General features: G+C 38.3%; 1 protein-coding gene across 1 annotated transcript; it reads left to right on the top strand.

Annotated features, from left to right (window-relative positions):
- Positions 1-1706: 1706 nt before the first annotated feature.
- CUL4B (cullin 4B) lies at positions 1707-24858 on the top strand. Its single transcript, XM_032196054.1, has 20 exons — positions 1707-2855; positions 5397-5512; positions 9867-9970; positions 10898-10967; positions 11467-11540; positions 12478-12640; positions 12732-12821; positions 13092-13174; positions 13782-13849; positions 14989-15107; positions 15658-15850; positions 16134-16238; positions 16541-16651; positions 17387-17472; positions 18329-18436; positions 18589-18702; positions 19274-19379; positions 19457-19629; positions 20143-20295; positions 21465-24858. Exons 1-20 carry the CDS (start codon positions 2324-2326, stop codon positions 21558-21560), a joined length of 2664 nt encoding a protein of 887 aa, XP_032051945.1. The 5' UTR covers positions 1707-2323; the 3' UTR covers positions 21561-24858.
- Positions 24859-26016: the final 1158 nt, after the last annotated feature.

The raw sequence follows: 26016 nt of genomic DNA, 5'->3' as shown, positions 1-26016 counted from the left end.
AGGAAGGCTCTGCAGGAGGATCTGGATAGGCTGGACCGATGGGCTGAGGTCAACTGCATGAAGTCCAACAAGGCCAAGTGCCGGGTCCTGCACCTAGGGCGTAATAACCCCAAGCAGAGCTACAGGCTGGGAGATGAGTGGTTGGAAAGCTGCCTGGCAAAGAAGGACCTGGGAGTGATGGTTGATAGTCGGCTGAATATGAGCCAGCAGTGTGCTCAGGTGGCCAAGAAGGCCAACAGCATCCTCGCTTGCATAAGAAGCAGTGTGACCAGCAGGGCTAGGGAGGTGATTGTCCCCCTGTACTCGGCTCTGGTGAGGCTGCACCTCGAGTACTGTGTTCAGTTTTGGGCCCCTCGCTACACGAAGGACATCGAGGTGCTTGAGCGAGTCCAGAGAAGGGTGACAAAGCTGGTGAGGGGCCTGGAGAACAAGTCCTACGAGGAGCGGCTGAGGGAGCTGGGCTTGTTCAGCCTGGAGAAGAGGAGGCTCAGGAGTGACCTTATCGCTCTCTATAGGTACCTCAAGGGAGGCTGTACTGAGGTGGGGGTTGGTCTGTTCTCCCACGTGCCTGGTGACAGGACGAGGGGGAATGGGCTTAAGTTGCGCCAGGGGAGTTTTAGGTTAGATGTTAGGAAGAACTTCTTCACTGAAAGGGTTGTGAGGCATTGGAACAGGCTGCCCAGGGAAGTGGTGGAGTCACCATCCCTGGAGGTCTTTAAAAGACGTTTAGATGTAGAGCTTAGGGATATGGTTTAGTGGGGACTGTTAGTGTTAGGTCAGAGGTTGGACTCGATGATCTTGAGGTCTCTTCCAACCTAGAAATTCTGTGATTCTGAGATCCTCATGGGTCCCTTCCAACTCAGGATATTCTATGATTTTTTGGTAACTACTGAGTTATTTTTCCATACCAAAGGAATTAATGAACTTTGATTCTGTAGCTGCTAATTGGAACCTAATACAACGGCAATGTAGCTATACAAAGTAATATCCAGCTGTTTTACGTGGTATCATTTATTCCTATTGTAAAATACTAAGTCAGGAACACGCTAATAGTTAAAACAAAGGGATAGGGAAGAGCTGTGGTATCCGAGCTCACACGCTCACTTGGGCGTGAACAGGAGCCTGCCGCCCTGACAGACCGTGCCACACGGCGTCCCGTGCTCCCCAGAGCAGTTTAACGAGCACTCTCCGAGCCAGCACCCCCCGAAGACGCGCTGAAACCCAGCGAAACTCCCTCCGCAGCGCTCCGCCACCGCCGGAGCCCCCACAAAACGCGGGGCATTCCACATCCGCCGCCCGCCGGACGGTCCCGCGAGCGCAGGCGGCAGCTCAGCTCAGCTCAGCTCGCGCGGCCGCGTTCAAGGACGGGAACTGCAGGACCCCCGCAGGGCCCCACCCGCCCCCCAGCGCCGCCACCCCGCCCCCCGGGGACGGCCTGAGGGAGCCGCGGCCCCGCCCCGCCCGCTCCCGCCACGCGCTGGGCGGAGGCCACGCGCGGCCGGCAGGCATGATCACTTCCGGTGGGTCAGAGGGCGGCGGGAGTGGACGCGTGGGGGGCACGCCCCGGCGGGGCTGGGCCTATAGGGACGAGGTGGCGCCTGAGGGGCTGGGCCGGGCCGGGGCGGGGCCGGCCGCATCCTCCGGCCGCCCCGCCGCGCTTCCGGGCGTCTCCGCCCCAGCATGCAGTGCGAGCGGATGTGCCGCCATCTTTAGGCTACCTCTCTGCCGTGTATTGACAATAACAAGCTCCGGGCCGGGCCGCCCGCCCCAGGCAGCGCCAGTAGCAGGCAGAGAGGGGCAGGGGGCAGCCGGAGCGGAGCTGGGCCGCGGGAGAAGGAGCCGACCGGGCAGCGGAGAGGGAGAGGGAGGTGTGAGGGGCTGGAGGCTCGGCGTGAGGAGCTGCGCTCAGCCCTCCCCGGGGCTGCTCGGCGGAGAGGAGGCGGGGGAGCACGAGACAGAGCTCGAGGTGCAGGCGGCCCGGGGGAGGTGGGGGTGCCGGAGAGAAGGACCGGGAGAAGACGGTGGGCGGCAAGAGACAGGAGTGGAGACACTCCCCTGAGAAGGGAGTGCCGGCAGGAAAACGGAGGCAAACTGCGTGGAGAAGCGAAGCGATAAAGGAAGGGGCGAGAGGGGAGACCAGGCGATCGCTCCTAGGAAGAAGGCGAAGGAGGGGGAACTCGGAAGGATTCAGCTGATAAGAGGAGGAGAGAGGAGTTAAAAGACTCCTTGAAGAGACACCAGAGACTGACCCTAAAACTCTCTCTCCCTCTTTGTCAACTCATAAAGATTTGATGCCCCTCAGCCTGTTCACTTCTGTGTGTTCATGTTTCCCACAGGTTTCTCTTCCCCCAACCCCCCAGCTGCAGCTCAGGAGGTCAGGCCTGCCACTGATGGTAATAGCAGCAGCAGCTCCTCCTGCAAGAAGAGAAAGTTAAATAACAGTAGCAACAGCAACTCTGAAAGAGAAGAATTTGATTCCATTTCCTCCTGCTCCTCTTCTCCTTCCAAAACCAACTCTTCCTCATCTTCCACCGTTATTACCACCTCCTCGTGCTCCTCCTCAGGGGTTGCTTCCTCCAACCATCACCTCCAGAAGAAGCTGCGCTTTGAGGACTCCTTGGATTTTATTGGACTTGATGTGAAGATGGCTGAAGAGTCTTCTTCCTCCTCCTCTCCTGCTGCCTCTTCTCAACAGCAGCACCAACAGCAGCTCAAAAATAAAAGCCTTTTAATTTCTTCAGTGGCTGTAGGGCACCATGCAAATGGCCTGACCAAAGCTGCCTCCTCTACCGTTTCCAGTTTTGCCAACAGTAAACCTGGCTCCGCTAAGAAATTAGTAATCAAGAACTTTAAAGGTAACAGGCCATAATTCCTCACCACCCGTGCAGAGCTGCCACTCGGTTCTCTGTTTTGTTTTCAACGTGAAAACCGGTTGGCTTTCCAATAGCTCTGGGTTTTACAGGAAATGCTTTTCTGTGGTAAACATTTCTAAACTTATGTGAAGGGGGCGATAATATTTACCATGCATACTTGCCCAGTCATGAACTCATCCTGAGCTAGTCTTCCCAGTTTGGGATTATTTTTCAGGCTGCTTTCACGCTGTTGTGGAGAAGGCCTTAGCCTGCATGTTAAACAAAATATCTTACTACATAAGAGTGTAAATTGCTTTTGTTAAACTTCTAACATTTTATGGCCCTTTTTTAAAATTGGATCTGAATCTATGTCTTGCCCATATCCATTTTGTTTGTTTGTAGGTTATTCTGCCTGTGCTTACTTCTAAAATACTGAAACTAAGGTGATTATCAGGGTATTATGGCAGATTTCCTTTCTGCTTCCCCTACTTACATTCAAAGTAGGTAGCTCAGATTTTTGCTGGATGCTTTCCACACAATATCCTTGCTTCAGCTCTTATTGTTTATCTTTTTAATGTCTTTTCTCTCTCTGAATGTGCTCAAGTTTACATTATGTTATAGTTTCCCAACAAACGTGTTTGAGCGTTGTTACTTGAGACCAGCTGAAGCAGGGAGATGAAACTTTCTGCTGCAGTGCTGCATAATATTCTAGTAAACAAAATTACAGTAGGTGTAGACAGCTTAGCTAAAACTCTGTAGTCTTTATCCTATAAAGATGGGTAAACTGTGAGAAGTTCTTGTTTCTTTCCTGCCTCTTGCAGTCTTTTACAATAGTCTGATTAAAAACAACTCAAGAAACTTCTTTTTCCTCATGTGTTTGAGTGTAGGGGTAGAGGGGCTTAAAGATACTAAGATTAAAACTAATTTTGAAATATACAACTGATGCAAATGTGCTGTAGCGATATCCCAGGAGGTAAGGATTAGGATCATTTTACTCACTGTAGTGTTCCAGTGTAACTTTTTGTTTTGAGGGCCTTGTAATCCTCAAGAATCTTCTCCACCCATTTCCCCTGGTCACATTGTCTTTGTTTAGTGTGGCTGTTTGAAAATTTATACTTGTGATGCACAATGGTGAAAAAGAAATGTCACTCTTCTGCTGCATGTACCCTGTTGTTATCCTTAAGAAAGTCAACCTTTTCTGTTCAAAAGACTAGCTAAACGTCGTAGATCACATGATGCTGAGATCCTTGTTTCTTAGGAATTGGTATTCTAGTTGCTTGCTTTAAAAGGATGTCTTGAGGAGCTGCCAGCTTTGCTTTTTACTTATTCTCGGATGCTAAACTGAACAATAATCTTGGCATGCTTTTATCTGTCATAGCAATAACATCCTTTACAACTTTCCAAAACCTCAAATCTTGGTATTTACTGCTGAGTAGCATACTCATTTCTTTCTAATGAAAGTGGTCAAGTCCTGCTTATACGAGTTGTCCTTATAGATTCTTACAGCACAGCAATGTTGAGATACTGCCAATACTGTAGGGAAATGTATGGGGATAAACAAAAAGAGAGAAGTGGCGTTGTTTTGCTTTTATTATTTTTTTTTTCAAGAGAAATCAAAAAGCTTTTTTTTTTTTCTTTTTTTTTTTTTTTTAACCTTTGGGTTTGCAGAAGTCCATTTAAATAGAGCAAATACTCTGGATCAGTTCCACTTGTTGGTGGCATGGATGTGCATGTGGCTTCCTAATGTTTCTCCTCCTGTTTCCATTTGGGAATTTGTGTATCACAACAAAAAGTGTTGTTTTAACTAGCTTGAGAACACAATTTTTAAATAGTTATGGTTTTCTGGGTGTGTGACTTGGCTAATCTTTCTCAACCTTTTTTTAAATGGGAGGAACTTAATGGAAAGCATCAAATCTGCAAAGCTTGGTGTGTGTGAACATTAAAAGAGGGCTAACCTCACAAATATTCACTGGCCAAACACATGAGATGTATAAATTGGTTAGTTCAAAATTGGAAGGTTTTCCTTGTGACTATAAATCCTTACTTTATTATAAAGTATTTCCATGCATGTGTCTTGGGGTTTCTTTCCAAGTGCTAATACAGAGTAGAATTAATGAACTTAATAAAAATAATCTATACACAGCTGTTAATCCATCATTTTCAGCTTTTATGTTCAGTTTTTTACTCCTATCTGTGCTATTCTTGTACAACATGGGAGCATTATGAAGATGCAGGTCTGTTTTGCTGGTTTTTAGGGTTTCTACCTGTTAAGCTGCTCACATATGACACATTGTGATTTTTATTTTTTTAATAAATCACACATACTATTTGGGCTACTGATGTTGTGATGTGTATGTGAAGAGTAATGCTGAGTTTTTACGATGTGATATTGTTTCAAATATAAGGTACTGCTTTTACACTAATGTGTAAGTACAACCTAGAGCATCAGCCTGTCTTCTCTGAGCTATGCCTTTCTGTAAAAGGTAAAATGTTTTACTCTTACTTAATACTTTCTCAAATTCTATAAAATAATTTCTTTTCAAGATAAACCCAAATTGCCTGAAAACTACACAGATGAAACCTGGCAAAAACTGAAAGAGGCTGTAGAAGCTATCCAGAACAGCACTTCAATTAAATACAATTTAGAGGAGCTCTATCAGGTAAGCACTTTAAGTGCAAGCGGTGGGATGGGGTTTTGGTGACTTGTGTTTTTCATTTAAAGCAATTTTGAGACAATGTTAGGAATATATTTTGTGTGATATTCTCACTTGAAATCTTTTCATGGAACAGTTTCTTGAATCTGAAGTTGATCAATACAAATCTCAGGATACTTAACTTTGAACAAAGTATTTTTACTTGCCACAACATAATCCAAGGTGTGGTTTCCCTTGCAACAGTTGACAAGAAATAAGTCAAGGAGCTGTATTCCCTTTACTGTTTGAGGGCTTATGGTGTGTAGATGCTAAAGGAGAAATGTTAGGTAAGAAAAAGATATAATCCTTTGTCTCAAGACAATATCTGTGATTGAGGGTTATAACTAATTCATTTAAACACTGAAACTTTTCATTTGCCTCTTAAAAAGTAAATAGAATACCATTGTATCATTTTGGTTTGATTGCAGTTGCTTATCATTGAGCATTATGTCTTAAATGAGAATTAAAATTCATTTATTTCCAGCAAGAGCTTTGATTGCTTTGCCCTAAATGTTTTAGGAAGTGATCACATGCGAACTGCATTTCCTAACATGTTTTTCTGTAAACTCAACTTCTGCTTTTTCAGCTTTCTCTTCACCTGCCCCATATTAACATACTTGTGGTTTTAATGGCCTAGTAGCCATGCTGCTCTAGCTGGGTATAAGGAAGCACTCTAATTACTCCTAAAGTTTTTATTACTTCATTGGTTGGTTTCTCTGTGTGTATATGTAAATCCTTCTCTCTGTCAGTTTTTAGTGTATCTTCTTCCCCATTCCTTCCCCTTTTCAAAAAAGAAAAAAAAGTCCCATTTGTTTATGCTTAATTTGTGTGAAAAGTTAGGGAGAAAAGTTTTGTTTGCGCAAGGTTTGGGGTCAGATTTAGGGAAAGATAAATTTCCATTCCTTGTAGAACCTGTAACCTCACTGGTTGAGTTCCTTGGTCCAGTGCATTTTTGAAATTATGATAATTCTTTATAATGTTAATTTAAAAATAGCTTTTTCTAACAGTTGGTCAAGATGATATATGCTATTGTGAAAGTAACTACAGTATTGTTAATTCTGCAAAACCTGGTGAAACTAATAAATTACAATACACTATATTGGCTGATATTTTAAATAACTCACTAAACAGCAGAGCAAATAACAGTTAATGAAGTTCTTGAGGATGTTCAAGATTGTTTAAAGATACAAAGTTGTATTGAAAACCTTGCCTCTGCTACAAAATTACCGCTGAAATTTCTGTTCAGTTTTACCGCAGCCTTGCTTTTTAGTGGTGTTTATGCTCAGAAAACAAAAGGGTAAGAGTTTTCTTCTAAATCTGTGTTAACATTATAATAACGTAGCTAGGTTTTAAAAGAACAGAGTGCAATCCACTATGAAATCTTTGAAATCTTTGTATTCTTTTTATAAATCTAATAATGTCTTCATTTAAAAATAAGAATAGCAAACAGTGTTTTTAAACGCTTACTTAACCAATGTAATTTCTGAACAGGTGTTTGGTAAATGGATCTGGTTCCAAATATGCCTTGGCAGACACCATTATCCAAGCACAGAAGGGAATTGCAAAATAACCTGCAAAAGTTCTTGCTGCGCACCTCAGAATAACATAATTGATAATTGAGTTAAATTTGAATTTGGTTTAACTGTTGTCTGTGTTGGAAAACCTTGCTGAATAAACATTTTGAGGCTTTATTTCTTTGTGGGCCATAACTTTATTACTTATGTTGTTCCTCACCCACTCCAGTGAGAAAAACAATACACATCTGTGAGCAGCTGAAATGCTACAGAATTGACAGCTTCTTTATCAAAACAAGTTTCCTTCTTGTAGTACCAGGAAGAAGTCATCTAGGTCTTTGGTACTAGATCCATTGTTAATTTTCCTTTTTTAATCAATCACGGATTTAAGCACTTCTGGGAAGTTCTGTTGTTCTCTCATCAGAGCCCTTTCCAGTTTTTCTCTAACAGAGACACAGGCGTGGATGCTGCAATTAAAAATAAAATGTGTTACACAAAGGAAGTACAACACTTTGCTTTTAGGTGTTCTGACCATCCTTAGGACACCGACGCCCTGGCTAAAAGTTATATTCCACTAATTCTGAACAAAGCAGTTTTTTGAACTGTAGCTCCTAAAGTTACCAGGACTTTTCTCTCTATAATACAACTATTGTTTTGTAGCACCAGTAGTTAAATTTGGTGCACATAACATTGCAATACTGTTTTTGCTCCACAGAGCAAATCTTAAAGTTTTGTTTGTGTCCTTGGAAAGCTTGCCCTCTTAAAAATCAATATAATGATGCCAGTAAGTTGAGCAGAATTTGCAAACTAAAACATTTTCACAGATGTTTTCAATGTGGATGCAGAAGCTTTGTACCTGTTGTTCAAGCACTCAGATTCTAGCACATACTTGGTGTTTAACATCTCTGAGTTTCTGATACACAGGTGCAAAAGCACAGCTTTACATGAGCACTATATTAAAAATAAGTGCAAACTGACGCGTGTTTTTCCATCTATGGCGCAAAGCCGAATTTCTCTAAGGATTTATAGCAGCCTGGTTAAATAGCACTTGTGTTGATAGCATCAGTTCTGCAAATGTTCACTTGAGATGGGGGAGCTGACCAGTAGTTTTTGCTGATGACGTACAGCTAAATGGCTGCTGGTGTGTCAGGCTGCTAGTTAGAAGTGAGGCTACGTGCGATTGTGCAGGTAACTAACAAGTCGACAGCATTTGTCTTTCCAGTTCTGTTTTTTCTCCAAAATAAGTGGGAGAAGTCTGTTTATTGCACTTACTAGAGGTCTAATCAGCCTCTCTAAACTTGGTGTTCAAAGAACCATGAAGTAAATTTTCCTCCTATTGCATATTTGTATTTGTTTGGGTTTTCTTAAGTGTTAAGGCTGAGAACTGAATTTTACAGCAATTTCCATCTATTAAGATCTCTATACTTTCATGTCTGTGTATGGTGACAATCAATTTCTGGCTTTCCTAATTGTGATTCAGATGTCACATGCCTGGTTTGTATTTGTGTAGGCCAGTGTTCAGAGATGCTGCTTTAGCATTAATTGGTGTACTCACTCTCTTGCTGTACCTGTTTTTTTATGACAATAAGCTTATGCAGGTTTAGTTTTCTCTTTTGGTTGTGTTGGCTGGGGTTTTGTTTTGATTCAAACTCTGTCATAGAGCCCACATTACCTGTAGCAAGCCGGTGCTTCCACCCCAGGAACGATGACTGGTTTAGCTGTTTTGGTTACTGCTGTGCTTGCAGTGGTAGCTGTTAACTGTGAGAAGCTGATGGCTTCTATGTGCACTGTCATCTACGTGCATTGTCAGGAAGTATTTGGGGATGCGGGGGACTTCTGTGTAATGGAATAGGGATGCACTGTACACATCTGAACTGTTTTCACTGCCTGGCTGCCCACGGTTGCTGGGTAGCAAACTTGATTTTCCAGTACTTTGTTCCTATGAGTTGGTTGTACTGGCAACTAAAGCACTTTACATTAAGAAAACAAATAAGATCAGGAAGCATTGGTTGAAAGCCGTACATATTTTTCCTCTCTTGCTTCTACAGATGTTTTCCAGAATATACACGTGTTGTGACTTTGTCTCTCAAGGAGTTAGAATTGCTCGGTTTCTTGCCAAATCTGGGCAATAGGCATACATTTTGGAAAAGTCTTCATTGTGCTTGTGGACTATAGAATGCTTGTTTCCGTGATCAGTCTCCTAAGACAAGTCCTCATTAAACTTCTGTCTTCTTGCTATGAAGCACAGGCACAAATCTTGTAGTACTTGATTGTGATCTAGAATGTTTGCAGCTCTAAACACCTGGAATGTAGTTACAATACCAGAAATTGTTCAGGATTCAAACTAAATACAGCCAAGGGGTAAATGGACACACACTCTTAATTTTGTGGGTAAGGGGAATTTTACTCAAGGAAAGGACAAGCAGTGTTGGTTTTTTAACCAATATTGGTGTGACTTGCAGAGCACAGCAGCTGATAAAATGAGGACCTTAGTGTCTGCTTTGAAGTATGAAACCCAGCAAGCTGTTGGTACTAAACCATCATCCTTATTCTTTGTGTTCCTTATTAGTTATCGATACTCCAACTGAAATTAATAAGTCCTCATGTTCTAAGCTGTTCAGGGCATGGCTCTCATATTGCTGTTACAGTGTCATGTCTCTCTTTTTTGCATGAGGCTGTTAAGTGTTACAATTAAAAGCTGGTAACTTTTGAATGAGAAGCAGAAGAATTCTGTGTCTCTCACTTTGCTTGTAAAACCACGTCAGACTATAATCAGACTGCTTAGTATCTGTTTCTCTTTACTTCAGGCTGTTGAAAATCTCTGCTCCTACAAGATTTCTGCAAACTTGTACAAGCAGTTGAGACAGATCTGTGAAGACCACATTAAAGCACAAATTCACCAATTCAGAGAATATCCTTTTTATTAAGCTGTTGACAAGCCAGAATGTTTTTACCTGCCAGCGTGTGGTGATGGATTTCTTTCACTAGTTCATGACAGTAGGCCATGGTGATTTGAATTCCTGTTTTTTGCATAATTGTCTCTGTTTCCATTTTTTTGGGACCTCACAAAAGACACTGCTAGTTCCTTTATCTGTAATCATGTGATAACTTCGTGAGAAAATGTTCTTGGTATTTATGACACGTTTTGACATCTTAGAGAAGCTCATAAGGTAAGGCTTAAAAATGGCTGTGGTGACTGCATTACATACCAAACCTACCATGCTTGAGTAAACAGAAAAAATTTGGAACTAGTTCCTTTTTTTCTGTTTGGAAAAATGCTAGTGGTCTGGAAATGTACGATGGTACCAGTTCTGAGGATCAAAATGGTGGATCTAGAAAAGTTTCAAGTTGCATCAGAATGAGATCTTGTAAAGTGGATGTTAATTAGTACCAGAATTACCCTGTGAACTGAGTACAAGTCAAAATTTGCAAACAAAGTTTTTCTCTTAACATGAGCTGAAATAACAGAATCTACGTAGTGGCAGACTGTTAGACATATTGTGAATTGTTGGGTTTTGAGGTTTGCTTGTTTCCCATGCAAGCCGCTGCCAGGATGGAGCATTGGACAAAGCATTCAGAAGTGTATTTCCTTTTTTTTAAATAGTTCAAATTGTTTTGGTTTGTTATTAAGAACACTTTGTTTACACCATGACCCTCATTAAAAGTAAACAAGTTTAGGAAGTTCCAAATTTCTTTAGGAAGAAATTAAGTGGTCCTGTTTGGGAGTAGGTGAGTTTGTTGTGCTGTATGTTAAGTGTCTTTTAAATAAAACAAAATGCTGGTTCATTTCGCTACTAATGCTGCCTATTAATCATAATTTTCTTAATGATTTCTTCATGGATTCGTTGGATAGTGTTCTTTTTCTAAAGAAAATAGACAAATGCTGGCAAGATCACTGCAGACAAATGGTAAGTATTTTTTTTCCTTTTAAAGAAAAACAGTTCACTAGTCAAGCTGATACTTTACTTAATTCTGTTCCTTTACAAACACACTGTGCTTCTGAAATGTTGCCTTAAATTTAATAAGGCTTCTTTGTGAAATATATCTGTATCTAATACGTTAGAAATTAATCATTGAAAATAATGTAGTATTTTTTTTTTTAACACGTTGGTCTGGCCTTGGGGCTGGGTGGGGGTACACCACTTCTGAACAGTTGTTTTTATGCAACCTTTTTTTTGTTCATACCTGTTATGAAAGGAGCTATTTTTTTTTCTAGAGAAAAATGCTAAATGTTGACTGATAAGCTCACTATGCTCACCAAAATTGGAGGAGTGTTTTAAATAAATAACAAAGCACTGCCTAAAGCCTGTCACGGGGATTTTTGTTGTTGTTGTTGAGCATAATTTGTTTTGCTCTTCAGCTTCAAGAGTAAAATGATTGTGGCTTTTTTTCTTCTTTTCATACCAGATTATGATTAGAAGTATCTTTTTGTTCTTGGATCGAACTTACGTACTTCAGAATTCAATGCTGCCATCTATTTGGTAAGGGCACAAAGGATAAAATTGTGAGGGGACTATTTAAATTATCCCATGTTATCTTATTAGCTGCGTTCTAGTGACCTGTAAATTACATGGTGAATACGTACCTTCTTATTGCAAAGGGAGGTCACATTTTTAATAAACTTACCATGAATTGTGGGATTCTTCTAGAACTGTGATAGCAAATCTTAGCTAAATATATATCAGCCTCCACTTACACAGTAAAAGGAAAGGACATGCTCAACAACTGAAGTGCCAGGGTTTGGGTTGTCTAGTTATTGCCTTTAGTAATGTAAAAGTAACGTGCATAGTATTTGAAGTTCTTTGAACATTTTTGAAAGGGAAAAATTACCTAAAAATAAGAGCAGGTGGTTTTCTTACGAACACAACCCCTCCCTCCCCAGCCTGATTTTAGTAATTAGCAAATGCCCTACAGTGCCTTTGCTATACAACATTTGGCTCTTCACTGGGTGCTAAGCTACCTGGATTACTTTGCCACAGAGATCCTTCTATTTCAAATAACTGAGATTTTCTGAGGTCTGCCTTGTCACTTAGATTAATAAGTGATGGACTAAAAGGAATATTGTCCAACAGTTTAAACTTGAAATTGGGGCCCAGAATGGCATTCTCCTTTCCTAGTTGAAAGCTATTGTTTATTTAGTTTTAATCATCCTGTCAAGTGAAAAGTACTGCAAAAGTTAGGGGGTTATTTAGAAAAAAGTGTTGGTCTTTAAAATCTGTAACTTAAAGTTGGTGCTTTGTCATGGATTATTTTAGTATGTATGTGTTTGTTCATCGTGAGTGATTTGGGGACAAAGGAGTGAGGAATTCAGAGAATGCAAGTAATTTATTTGGCTCTGTTTGATCCAGATCAAATTTTATTAATATTTGGGGCTTATTCTTATGCAATATGTTAAAAAGTTTTTATTTTTCTTTTTAGGGATATGGGGCTAGAATTGTTCAGAACTCATATAATAAGTGATCAGAAGGTTCAGAACAAAACTATTGATGGCATTCTTCTACTGATTGAGAGGGAAAGAAATGGTGAGGCTATTGATAGGAGCTTATTGCGAAGCCTTTTAAGTATGCTTTCTGACTTGCAGGTGAGTAAGCTCATTTCAGCTTTCAACCAATAAACCAGCTTATTCTTATTTAGTGCTCTCTAAGCTTTACCCTGAATTGTTATTTCCCTAGATTTATCAAGATTCTTTCGAACATAGATTCTTGGAAGAGACTAACCGCTTGTATGCAGCAGAGGGCCAGAGGCTTATGCAGGAAAGAGAGGTATTTTGAATTTTCAATTATTTTTTTATGCCTAATGATGGAACACTTCTCAAGGAGAGGAACTATTGTGTTGCATTAAATAGTGTACTGGGCAATAATGTGCCTTGTATGTTTTATAGTACTCTGGGAAAGCAAATTCAGATGAGGATTCCTTCATTCACAGTGTAATGATTTGTGCTTTAAACTGGAGTTGCTGTAGCTGTCAACCGGCATTGTCATTTTTTTTTCTTTTGATTATTAAAACATAAAAGGCTACTCTGGTATTTTCAGGTTCCAGAATATCTTCACCATGTCAACAAGCGCTTGGAAGAAGAAGCAGACAGGATAATCACTTACTTAGATCAGAGTACACAGTAAGTGTAATCTCTCTTTGCTTTGTATCTTTAGTGGTTTGGCTCTTTTGTTGAGAGCCATCTAATAGCTACAGTTTATTTTAGTTGTTAAACAATCATCAAATGCTTCTCGTTTCCCAAAATTCCTTGGTTGCGATGAAGTACTGTCTTGGTTCACACAGCTTTTTTTTTTTGTAAGTCACTACTTCGACATAAACATTGTTGGGCATCTCTGTTTAGAAATACAGGCTGCCACTTCCCATCCAAACATCTTCCTGAAATGCAATTAATCAGCTGTCATACTACCTGGAAAAAAAATAGGACCAAGGATAGAGGATTCTCAAGTAAAAGACTCCTAATATTTACATAAGAATATTTACATATTCTTAATGGGGTGTGAAAAATTGACTAATTTTACTCTTCAGTCTTTTCTACTTAGAGTCAAGATTTCCACAAAATCTGGTCGAAAAAAGGAGGAAAAAAGGACAAATGTGTATATTCATTTTACATCTTTGGCCACAGATAGTTAGACCACTCCCAGTGCAGATTGTAGTTAGTGTAATCTCAAAATAATTAAAACTATCAATACTGGAAAAAGGAAAAGTAATTCTAAACATTTTTTCTATAGGAAGCCACTAATTGCAACTGTAGAAAAGCAACTTCTAGGTGAACATTTAACAGCCATTCTTCAGAAAGGTAATCTTCCTTCTTTATAGAAATGTTTCTAATTACTGCTTCGGGGCTTTCAATTCCTCTGCTAAAAAAGGAAGTGACAGATTCAGGTGCTGGGGGATGACACAAGCTACATCATTCTTTAATGCCCTTTGCTACTCAGTTCATGAAATAGCACAGACCATTTTGCAAGAGGGCAAGTACCATTCTCCTTGTCAGAGGTAAGGAGCCACAGTGGTGTTTTCAGATACATAACAAAGCAAAATGAAAACTAGAATAGGGGACTCTTCTGTTCCATGTGTTGAGTAGCATTTTGAAGACCTTAGAAGTAAGGGAAAAAGCCTTTGAATTCTGGCTGCACCAGAAAAGAGAAACACTGATTGCTTGCTGTATGTAAAATAAAGCTGGCTTTTTTATTTAAAAATAAAAAGTGAAATTTGAGCAGTGATGTACACTAACCTCAGCTCTTCAACAGTCTCTGTGGAGTTAGTGACCATTTGTTACTATGAGGGATAGTCTGGAGATAAATATGGGTGTAGCAAAAGTTGGATAATCAAATGATCAAATTATCTGTTTCATCCACAATCTGGCTAGTATGTGAGCATTGTCCTGCACATCTGGAACAGACTGTTTATTGAGAGGAGTATCAGGTTTGTGATATTTACCCATCTACTTTTTAGAACCTTGCTCTAGAGTGTCAGGCATTCTGCCAGAAAGTTCCTTTTTTTTTAAAAAAAAAAAAAAAAAAGTGAAGATATTTCTTGAAGTTGCTTGCCTTCAAACATCTGTAAAATGCATTTTTTTCAGCTGGAATTGAGACTTAGAGCTCTGTATAGCCAAGGGACCTTTGCTTCTGATCAGTAGAGCATAGACCTCTCAAATTTTTAGGGCAGAGTAGAGCAGAAGTAAGCAAAGGTGTTGTGATTAATATGTTATGTAAAGTAGCCTAAGAACCAGTCCAGATAGCTCTTTTACATTTCACTGGATTTCTGTAAAATGGGAGTAGCTTTCCAATTAAAAAAAAAAAAAAAAACAAACACACACACACAACCTAACAGATCGATAAGAAATGCTTGTATTGAAGAGGTCCCTTACTGTAGTAATATGCTGTGCTCTCTGGGGATCACTGTTTTCAATTTTTATTGAAATTCTCTCATTTGCAGGTTTAAACCACCTTCTTGATGAAAATCGAATTCAAGACCTGTCTCTTCTGTATCAGTTATTTAGTCGTGTGAGAGGTGGAGTGCAAGTTCTCTTACAACACTGGATTGAGTACATAAAGGTACCATTTCTAGAATTATGGTGTTGATGGGGTTTTATAAACAGATATTTGTCATCTCTAAAAACTATTGCATGTTTGTAAGAAATAATATTTGCTTATAAGCATCTAATGAACAGCCTTTGAAACTCTACTGGGAAAAGTACAGTAACTGTTCAGGTCTTCTTGAAGAATATAGTAAATTGTTCAACTGTATTACTGAACTTCAAATAAACTTGGATTTACCTTGTTTATAGGCAGTTGTGGGAGACAAGTATATTTTTTCCAATATGCGTTTTGATAATGCCAAAATGTTTCTATCATCTCCCTTCTGAAATTTCTTGTCAGAAAAAAGTTCTAAATTTTGTTTATCTATTGATAGTTTGGTTTTGAATCAACATACAGTCTGAGAATGATGATATATAATTCCTTTATAATGCTGTTACTTCTATTGTGTTAGTGGAACTAATAGGAATATCAAAACCAAAGCATTACAAAGATAACATAAGTTTTAAAAGTGTTTTCATTTAAATTCATTGTTAAGACTAATTGAAAGACATGTTTTATTTTTCAGGCATTTGGTAGCACAATAGTAATTAATCCAGAAAAAGACAAAACCATGGTCCAAGAACTGCTTGATTTTAAAGATAAAGTTGACCATATTATTGATGTTTGCTTTCTCAAGAATGAGAAGTTTGTAAATGCCATGAAAGAAGCCTTTGAAACATTCATTAATAAAAGACCAAATAAGCCAGCTGAACTCATAGGTATTTTCATTTGGTCTCTTCCTATGTGAGAATTTGGGTGGGGGGGAAATGAGGGGGTTGCTGATGCAGCTTAAACAGATGTGGTGTAATACGGAATTGTGTGCTGAGATATGACATCCTCAAATTGTGGTATCCCCTGTGCCTTATTATGCAGGTGATTTAAACAACTTAGATTTTAACAATAAAAAGATTTTAACAATATGGATTTAAAAACAAGTAAATTTTTGTTTCCATTGTGATATTAGGTATATGATAAACTTGTTATCCCTTAACATTCTTTTAGCTAAATATGTAGATTCAAAGCTCCGTGCAGGCAACAAAGAAGCTACTGATGAAGAACTTGAAAAAATGCTGGATAAAATTATGATCATATTTAGATTCATATATGGTAAGTGATGTTTTTGTGTGTGGATACAGTTGTTTAATCAGCAACATAAAAATACTTTGAATTCACTTTTGCAATCTTTCTACATTTTTAAGCATTCATTCTCTCTTGCAGTTTGCTGGTGCAGTGCTGTTTAACTAGTATTTGTTAAAATGCCTGTAATGGGACCTGCCTCCAACTCTGCTTAAATCTTAACGTGAAGGTCCTTGCTAGCCTTATTAAATTTTGAATTGGGCCCCATAATATCAGTAATGTTTAAAAGCTCGTAATAGCTTGTGATCACTGTCAAATCTAATCTCTTACAGGAAAAGATGTGTTTGAGGCCTTTTATAAAAAAGATCTAGCGAAGAGGCTATTAGTTGGGAAGAGTGCATCAGTCGATGCTGAAAAATCTATGCTTTCCAAACTCAAACATGGTAAATATCTTTCTTTTCCATCTTCCTTTTGAAAACTCTAATTTTAATGAGACCTTCCAGAAATGCTGTTTGTATTTCATGCCTTACGTGAGGCCAGAAATCTTTGCATGCAATTCTTGAATGACTGGTGTTTTGGGGGGAGAATCGTTTGCTTTTATTTGAGTAACTATAGCAGAAATAGCCAAAACTCAGCAGTTCGCTGTACCTCGTGGCCTGTGGGATAGAGTTGGTGTTCCTTGCAGAATAAATCAGTGATGTGTTCAGAGAACTTGAGGGTGACTTTTCCTCTTGCAATTTACTCTGTATTAGGTCTGGACCGTGAAGCTGCCAGCTAGCAGTCTTGTAGTCTGGTCTTCATTGCTTCATAGTACGGCTCCTTTGGGTGGTAGGAATAAGATTTTTAGAGCTCAGTGTTGTTCCACCATCGAGAGAAGGATTGGCAGGCAGCTCATTAAGATTAAGATCAAAGTCTGAGTGACAAGCTGCCTGTGGATTCCTAGGAAGAATAGTCATGTCTGCATGGGGAAAAAAATAGGTTGCAAAATAGCTGCCACATTAAGAACACTTTTCCCCTTTCGTTTATAACCTTACTACGTTTCATAATTAAGTGCAGGTCTTTATTTGCTGAACATTTACTGAAATAGGTGGTCTTGCTTCAGAGTACTTTCTAATACTTACAATAAATACTCTTTGTTGTTGATCTCTTTTTAAAGAATGAAATTTTCTTTTTTATAGAATGTGGAGCTGCTTTCACGAGCAAACTTGAAGGAATGTTTAAAGATATGGAGCTTTCAAAAGACATAATGATACAATTTAAACAGGTAATGCTGGAAAGCCTGCCATGGCTCCTTCACTTACTTGGTTTGTGAATGAGTTATTTTCAAAAAGGCTAATAAGAGAGTGCAGGATATCTTTAGTAAACATTTATAATTGTAATTTATTTAAACTCCTTTTGAATTATTATGGTTGTCTGTAATGTTCTTTCACTTCAGAGAAAAGAGCTTTGTTAGTGATCCCTTTCAAAGGGAATGGGCAAAAGTCCCCACTGAAAATCAGTGAGAGTTGTTTTCTTAAATTGTTTCTCTATTTTAGAAAAAAACACTGCATTTATTAATTGTTTTCCTGGAAACAGAGGATTTAAACAAAAAAAATAAAGAAAAGAAAACAAAAGGAGAATTGTAAACTTCTAAAACATTTCAACAGCAGTTAGTAGCGCTGTATTCTGATGGGACTGGCTCATAAGTTTAGTCATTTAGGCAAGTAACTATGCTTCTCAGACAATGGTTTTGGACATCAATTACAGCAGTCCTGTAACTTTTTGACTACAGGTGAAGTGCAGCTTAATTTCTTCAACTGATGTATCTTACATGAATTGTGATGTGAAGATGTATGTAGTTATAAGTACATCCAGTTATAGAATATAACTATGTACATCTTCACATCAGCTTCCCAAAGCACTTCTTTTGCTTTTTTCTTCCTGAAAAACACCTTTAAAACGTCTGAAAGTGCTTTTTCTTATCCTAATTTTTCTTGTATGTAGCTCACATTTTACATAGCAAAGGCATCACAAGGTTACTTGCATTCTGTGCTCTAATGTCTGCTCCAGGTAGCTTTTCAGTTCTACCTGAAATGTGTTTAATAAATGCTCATGTATTTCAATTTGTTTTCTTTCTGCAGTATATGCAAAATCAGAATGTACCTGGCAACATTGAACTAACAGTGAATATCTTGACTATGGGTTATTGGCCAACTTATGTGCCTATGGAGGTCCACCTGCCCCCAGAGGTAATGAATAGAGAGTCATGTTATACCAAATAGCAGCCTAACAGTAATGCATCTTGATATCAACTGCTACGTAGTTTGATTGTGGAGTATAGAGGCATGCTTTTAAAGTAGAAATTGTGTATTAGTATGTGCTTTTTTTCTTCCATTTTTAGATGGTAAAACTGCAGGAGATTTTCAAGACCTTTTATTTAGGAAAACACAGTGGTAGGAAACTTCAGTGGCAATCAACACTAGGTCATTGTGTACTAAAAGCTGAATTTAAAGAGGTGAGTCTCGTAGTTTCTCTTATTTGTGTTGCTTTGACAGTTCCAAAATGTCAGTTTTAGAGAGCTTCTATTTCCCTTCAGTATTTCTTCATGGTCATGAATATATTTCAAGACAATTTATCTTGGAATCCAGGAATGTTACCAGTTAGTTGTATTTTTCATAACAATGTTAATGATAAAACAGGAAATATCAAACATGGTTATTGCAAAGATCCTATGGTTGCTGATGCTGGGTTTTTAACTAATGCATCTGTTACACTTTAGATTAGAGGTCTTTCTAACCATGATTTTAAGCACTTAATGCATTTGAATTTGTCTCAAGTAGATGTATACCTTAGCAAATTTGGTATTTGGTAGTCTAACCTTCTAACCTCTAGTTTATTCTGCATTTCATAGTAAAAACAAAAGGTGACCAGTAGCTTTTGTTCTTTTATTCATTAGGGAATATAAAGGAGCAACTGCATCCTTTAAGTGAAATAATTGATATAGAATTGACATAGAACAGTGACTTGATTGTTTTTTCTTGACCGAAAAAACACCCTACTGATGTCTGTTGTTTTCCCTGTGACAGGGCAAAAAAGAACTTCAGGTCTCCTTGTTCCAGACACTTGTGCTGCTCATGTTTAATGAAGGAGAGGAGTTCAGTTTAGAGGAAATAAAGCAAGCCACTGGGATAGGTTGGTGTTGAAAACAACTGAGTAGTACTTCCAAGTGTTCTTGACTAAAAATACTAAACAACTTGTTTCTGCTATAGAGGATGGAGAGCTGAGAAGGACACTTCAGTCTCTGGCTTGTGGCAAAGCCAGAGTACTGACTAAAAGCCCCAAAGGAAAAGACGTGGAAGACGGTGATAAATTCACATGCAATGATGATTTCAGACATAAGCTCTTCAGGATAAAAATCAACCAAATTCAGATGAAAGAAACGGTATTGTTGTTGTTGTTAGTTTTTGTTTTGTTTTTAATGCTCTAGGGTTTTGATTCTTGGTTAGATATCTTGTTGCCTGCCCACTTACAAGCTTTTTTCCCTCTCAGTTGTAATGTACACACTGGTATCTGTGTGAAACATGCATGTATATTTTGGATGTTAGCACAAACATAACAATGAGGATTTAAGTGTGAGCTTCCAGACTAACTTATATACCAATGATGCTCTATAAATGAGGTTGATTAGCAAAAGTTCCAATTAGTAACTGTTCTTTTTCACCCTTAATCATTCTCTAGGGCTTTACTGATTTGTGAACATAGAAACCAATTCAGTGAATTTACCATCCCTTGTGCAAGTTCTTCTTAAGAGCAGTTTTGTCTTTAAAGTATTTATGTCAAATATATGACAGTAAACCTTTGAGTGTCATAAACTAAGAATTGTGCTAGATATGAAGATTAATTAATTCAACAGTTCTGGTATTCTCTTTAAAACTCTTTTGAATGGGTTCATCAGGTAGAGGAACAGGCAAGCACTACGGAGAGAGTATTCCAGGACCGGCAATACCAGATTGACGCTGCAATTGTACGAATCATGAAGATGCGTAAAACGTTGAGTCATAACTTGCTTGTGTCAGAGGTCTACAACCAGCTTAAATTCCCAGTAAAGGTGTAGTACTGATTTTTTTTTTTTCTTCTAAAAACGTGTTACTACCTGTTACGTTCCCTGGCCTGTCCTCAGTTAAACAGTGTTCCTCTAAAATGTTCCTTTTTTTTAACTGTTAGGAGAGACAAATACTTAATTTCAGAAATTTCTTAAAGTGCCAGTTGCATTCATTTATCTGAATATTGCCTCTGGCTTCTGGTAAGTTGATAAAACATATTAAAAATGGTTCTCAGAACTGTGAGTTTACTGGTACTAATTGAAAGCTAAGCTGTCTTTGTTTACACACGGATGTTCTTGCATTGCTTGTGTCTTCTGGCAATGCAGTTCTGGGATGAGAGAAAAATGGTTCAGATATGCAGAAGTGTTCTTGATTCTTAACTTTATTTGGTTGATAACGTTTAATAAATTAGTAGCCAATAAATGTACAATGTTTTTTCTAGACAGATTATATTAGTTGATATATACAAGTATCTGTGGAATGAAAATTAGGTATTGGTGAATGTCTCAAAACTAAAGCAGCCCACAGTTGCAAAATATGAATGATAGCTTATTGTGTACAAATGCCAAATGGATTTTCAAATAGACAGTGATGTATCTATTTGAGTTTGAATATACAATGCATTCTATCAATGGGAATTTAAAATTAAAGTTATTGCCATATTACTCTGCTTTGTTAACATGTTAAGCTACTGCAGGCCTGTAAGTTTTACATAAACTGTAGCTGATCTTGCTTTTCCTTACTTTTCTGTCTTGAGACGTTTTATGTAAGTTCTTCACTGAACAAAGTCATAGGGCACCCAAACTCTTGCAAAACTTATTTGCATCAAGATAAAATGAAACTTACGCCATCTAGATAAAAGTCACAAATAAAACTGCTTTGGTATGAAATGTATGAATTGCAGTTTTTCATAGTAGAGTTCAGTTTAAACAGCAGCAGCAATCTTTCCCTGCTGTAAAAAGACTATGCTTAGCTGAAAGTAACAAGCTAATTCTGTAACTTTCTCTTCAGTCAATTATACACCGAAAATTTAAGGATCTTTAATGCTCTAAGGGATTTAAGTGATGATGTTTCCTTAGTCATCTTGAACAGTATGGATATTTGGCTTAAATAGAAAGAATTAGAGAAACACTGACCACAAAATCATAATGCTGACATCTGCTTTATTTTACAGCCTGCTGACCTTAAGAAGAGAATAGAATCCTTAATTGACAGGGACTACATGGAAAGAGATAAAGAAAACCCAAATCAATACAACTATATTGCATAAACATATGTTGGCCTTTGTTTTACTGCACACTTGGTGTCATACGCAATTGCCAGTGGATAAACTAGCCTGTTGATCCCATTAATTGACTTTTTATACTACCGATGACTGAATGAAAGCAGTGTAATGGAGAAGTATAGTAGAGTGGACGACTTCTTTCAGTGGTTAACATGCCCATTTAAAGAGTACTATTTACATTTTAAGAAGAATGCTGTTGAACTCTTTGCATGTTATTTAGTAAGATGTGCAGAAAGCTACAAGAAGGTATCTGGTCTTCATAATTCCATTTGTCTCTGGGTCTGAAGAGGAGTCCCTTGATAAGACAGATGTCTGTCACACCTTTAAATGGAAAAAGAAGGTTAGTTAATGTAAGAAAATAGCCTTTAAAATGCTTAAACTGCATGCAAACTTTTTATTTACTGTACAGAATGCATTTCAGTTAAAAACATACCATTGATCTGGTTGATACCCACACCTGGATTTCCCTCGAGGGAGGGGAAATAGGGAATAAGCCAACCTATGCTTATTGCTGATCTAGTGGAATATATTCTTGGTTGCAATTAAGATAAAAATGATACCAATATAAAATGATGTATAAAGTTTGCAGTGCGGGCATATATATTATATATACAAATACCATTCTTAAATAACTGCTACAACAAAACAAGTTCAGGTTTATATTTAAATGGCTTGCCTGTAAGACTTGGTGTTCACCTTCGGGAATTTTAAGCATAAAACAGCCATAATGGAAACAAAAGTGACAGTTTTTACTAGTCATGGGTAGGAGGCCTTCACCTCTTGGCAGCAATACTCTACAAAAGAGAATCTATTTAAAGGTATTTATGAAAAGCCACACTGTTCTTGTGGTTCAGCTGTAAGAACAAAAGTTACAAACTAATTTTAATATGTGTTTTGCTTTGCAACATTGTGAACTTGAACAAACCTCAAGGTTTAGACAGGGCGCTTACAAGACTGCCCTGCTTTGGATTGCTTTAACTTAAAGCTTTAAAAACTCAGCCCTAGATGTGGCAGGCCTCCTAGAAACCAGAAGCCTACCTCTCATATAGAAAGATAGTTAAGTATTGTTACGAGGCATCTAAAACATGTTCGTAGATGACCAGAAAGCATTCTTTGCATCTTGATAAGACATGGGAGAATTAAGTCACTTGAATGTAGAGCTTTTCTCAACAGAATGCATTTTTATTGCTATAGCAGTGTATGCCAGGAATACATGGGGGGAAAAAAGTGTCAGCAGAAAAAGTAACTCATCCACATAACAGTTCTTCCTTACCCAGCCAAGCTTTAGACCTACAGTCAGCTGTGTTGCAAAGTACAGTGAAAAACCTCATCCTCTTTCAGGCACTGATAGTCCTGGTAAAATACCAGATATTTCTTGAAAGCAAGATGTTACTTTTTTTAGTGACAGTGTAACTTAGCTATCTAGGATCTATAACTTTTTATCACTGTGATACCACATTCAGGGGTGTGTATGTGTGAGAGAGGGAGTGCGTGCGTGTCTGTTTTGCATCTGACACATCCCATCCTTGCTGCTTTTTTGGTCCATTGTTTAGTTCCATGTTTTCTCCAGCTGTTTTGCTCAAGCTCAAAAAGTATGCAGTCCTTAGTTGACAGATGAAGCAGATGATTGTTTTTTTCTCCTACTAAGTTGTTTGCTGTCACTCTCCACTAACTGTCATACAGCTCCTTATATGATCTGCAGAAAATCTACCTTATCTTCTGATGCTATTGCAGCATAACTTCTGGTAGGCATCCAGGACCACCCTTGCCTCTGTAAGAAACGCTAATACAATTATGCGGTAAGCAACTTGAAGATTGTTCCAGAAAACAGAGGCAAATCTTTAAGTATTAGTTCAAATAGACATCCACTGGGGAGGAAAACATGTTATAACCCCCCTCCACACACACAAAAGAAAAAAAAAAAAAACAATTTCTGCATTTTCCATTCAGTGTTTCTTTTTCTTGTATGTGTTTTGTATCTTTAGCCAATAAAATATTCCTTTTAAAAAGGTGTTTGGAGAAGGAGCATAAAACTTCTCTCTTTGGGAGGCAGGAGATGACTAAATCAACACTGAACTGGTTCCATTCAATCGGAACCATTGAACTGGTTCCAAAAATCGGAACCACCACCACGTTAAAAACGTCTGCTCTGGTAAAATCCTCCCTCATCAGACAAGTGCGTTGCATTCAGTCAAACCAACCAGAAAGGTAAAAAGGCTTATTTAATTTTTATCCCATCCTTTTCAGTAACTTAAATGCAAAAATTAGTACATAGAAAAATGTCCACGACTCTCATGAGACTTCCATGATCTGAGTTAGACCCTGAGTGGCAACCTAGTTAAAGCAACCCGAAGAATAGATTTTGAGAATACTGGCTAGGCTGAGCGAAGGGGTGAGAGAGGGGAGGGGAGAAGGCTTCTCATTCTTGGATCTTCATGGCTTTTCCCCAAGAACTTGTTCATCTCTTCTGCTAAGGTCTCACTCATTCCTGATTAATGACAAAGCTGCAGCCAAGATTTCTTGTCCAGCCGTATAATTCTACAACTTCTTGCTGGGATCATGTGCCTGCCTATTGAGCCATATCTATCTCTAAATGAAAAAAAAAAAAAAAAAATAGGAGTGGGCTTGGACCACAATTCATCTGGCTATAACGCAGCTTGTCTGTTTGGCCACACATTTTTAATCTTGACTCTTGCATGCAGTTTATAGCACCTTGTTCATAAGAAATTGCAGTTTATTCTTAGAAATATATATTTTAGGTTTTTTAATCTTTATACCCATAAATGGACTATTTTTTTGTCTTGGCTGGTTTAAAAAGTGACCATTTTGTTTAAATGCTGTAATTGCAAATGTGTTGTAAACATTGTTTTGTTCTATAGTTTACACAAAGGTGCCAAAGTAAATAGTTAATAAAAAAAAAAAATAGCAAATTGTTAAGTTGCTTTAGCTGTGCTTCATATTTTGGTCTCTGCTCTCAGTCAGACTTTTGTTTTTTCCTAAGCATATCATTTGCCCTAATGTCTTTTTCTTTTTTTTAAAGAAACAAAAGTGTATCTAATGAAATGTTCAGATACCACTTTGGTTTTTTAGTGATTTCATACAGTAGGAATAATATTTTCTTTGAAAAGTTACACTAAAATTGTAAGAGTACAGCAGCATTCAAAAATGTAATATACTTTTTGTATAACAGTTCTTCAGAATATGTCTGGAGTGGGGGAAAAAAAACTAACCCTGTTACTTTTCAGAAGCCTCTTCACTCGGCTACCAGAACTAAAAAAAAAAAGTGCTTTTTCACTGCATCAAAAAGTTATAGTTTATGCAGACTTGCAAACAGGGCATGTGTCGTCATTGCATCCTTCGATGCAAAAAGCAGCAAAACCTTTTTAATGTTTCATAACAAGTCTGATATGAGTACAGAGAGTCTTTCTTAAAGTTGGTAAATAATGTAAATACATGTCCTTTCAGAGAGTGAGTCTGTTATCTAGGTATTTTGTGTCATTTAATAAATATTAAACAGTTTTGTGTTGATAAACTTGTGTAAAATGCCTTCTTACTCAAATTTCTGTACATTGGGCTTACTAATGTTTCTGGCTTCTTTAAAATCTTTAGCTTGTGCTTTGATAGCAAAATTTGCTATTTAAATATAATAATGAGTAGTTACGTTTTTATTCAGTCATTAAAATCCCTTGAGTTTTCTAAACCAGAAATGGTACAAAAACACCAAATGTGGTGGCCTGTTGCTAGTAGAGGAGGCTACTCTCCTGGTGTATGTCTGGCCTTAAAGGTGAGAGCACTATTCCTGGTCTACCAGTGCATTTAATGATTTTTTTCTAATGGTTCTGGCACAGTCATTGGAGTACAAAGGCCGTGGCTTGTCTAGTTGGTGATGGCTGATTGAGCCAGCTCCTATTTTTTCTTCAGCTATTTGGAACTGTGAGACTAAATCTGAGCAGAATTTGCAGGGAATATCTTCAGCCCAGCCTCTCGTAATGCAGGTGCTCTGGGGACTGGTGGAGAGATGCGAGGTGGTTTTGCTTTTGGAGCACTTGAGAGGTGGCTTGAAAGCACAGATAACTACAGGATGGCAAGTGATGATTCTTCCAAGCAGTTCTCTTGAAGGTCTCCCTGCATGTACTGTAGGGAGGCTGACCTTGCACAGCACTGCCGTGATCACAAAACAGTCTTAGTGGGTGGCATTTTAAAATAGATATGGTGTCATTTACTAATGCTGCTCAAGTGACATTTTTTCTGTTATAGCTTGGAGACATCTAAATGCATGGCATGTTTCTTCCACTAACAATTTCTTCTTAAAAATAATATTTTCTACTTTCTATGTATTCCACAATCCTATAGAATTTTGTTTAAAAAAAATAATAATCCTACAAAGCAGATTAGTAGTTGGAGACTGATGGACCTTCTGTCCATTCCCTCTGAACAAAAG

This window comes from Aythya fuligula, chromosome 13 (assembly GCF_009819795.1).
Source record: "Aythya fuligula isolate bAytFul2 chromosome 13, bAytFul2.pri, whole genome shotgun sequence".
Lineage (NCBI taxonomy): Eukaryota > Metazoa > Chordata > Aves > Anseriformes > Anatidae > Aythya > Aythya fuligula.
Note: the sequence above shows the minus strand (reverse complement) of the source record. Positions and strands in the feature narration are given on the sequence as shown.

Coding starts and splice junctions, on each gene's coding strand:
- CUL4B (XM_032196054.1), top strand. CDS start 2,324: ATGTTTCCCACAGGTTTCTCTTCCCCCAACCCCCCAGCTGCAGCTCAG. Junction 18,703..19,273: donor TAAAAGCTGAATTTAAAGAG/GTGAGTCTCGTA, acceptor TCCCTGTGACAG/GGCAAAAAAGAACTTCAGGT. Junction 20,296..21,464: donor AGCTTAAATTCCCAGTAAAG/GTGTAGTACTGA, acceptor TTTATTTTACAG/CCTGCTGACCTTAAGAAGAG.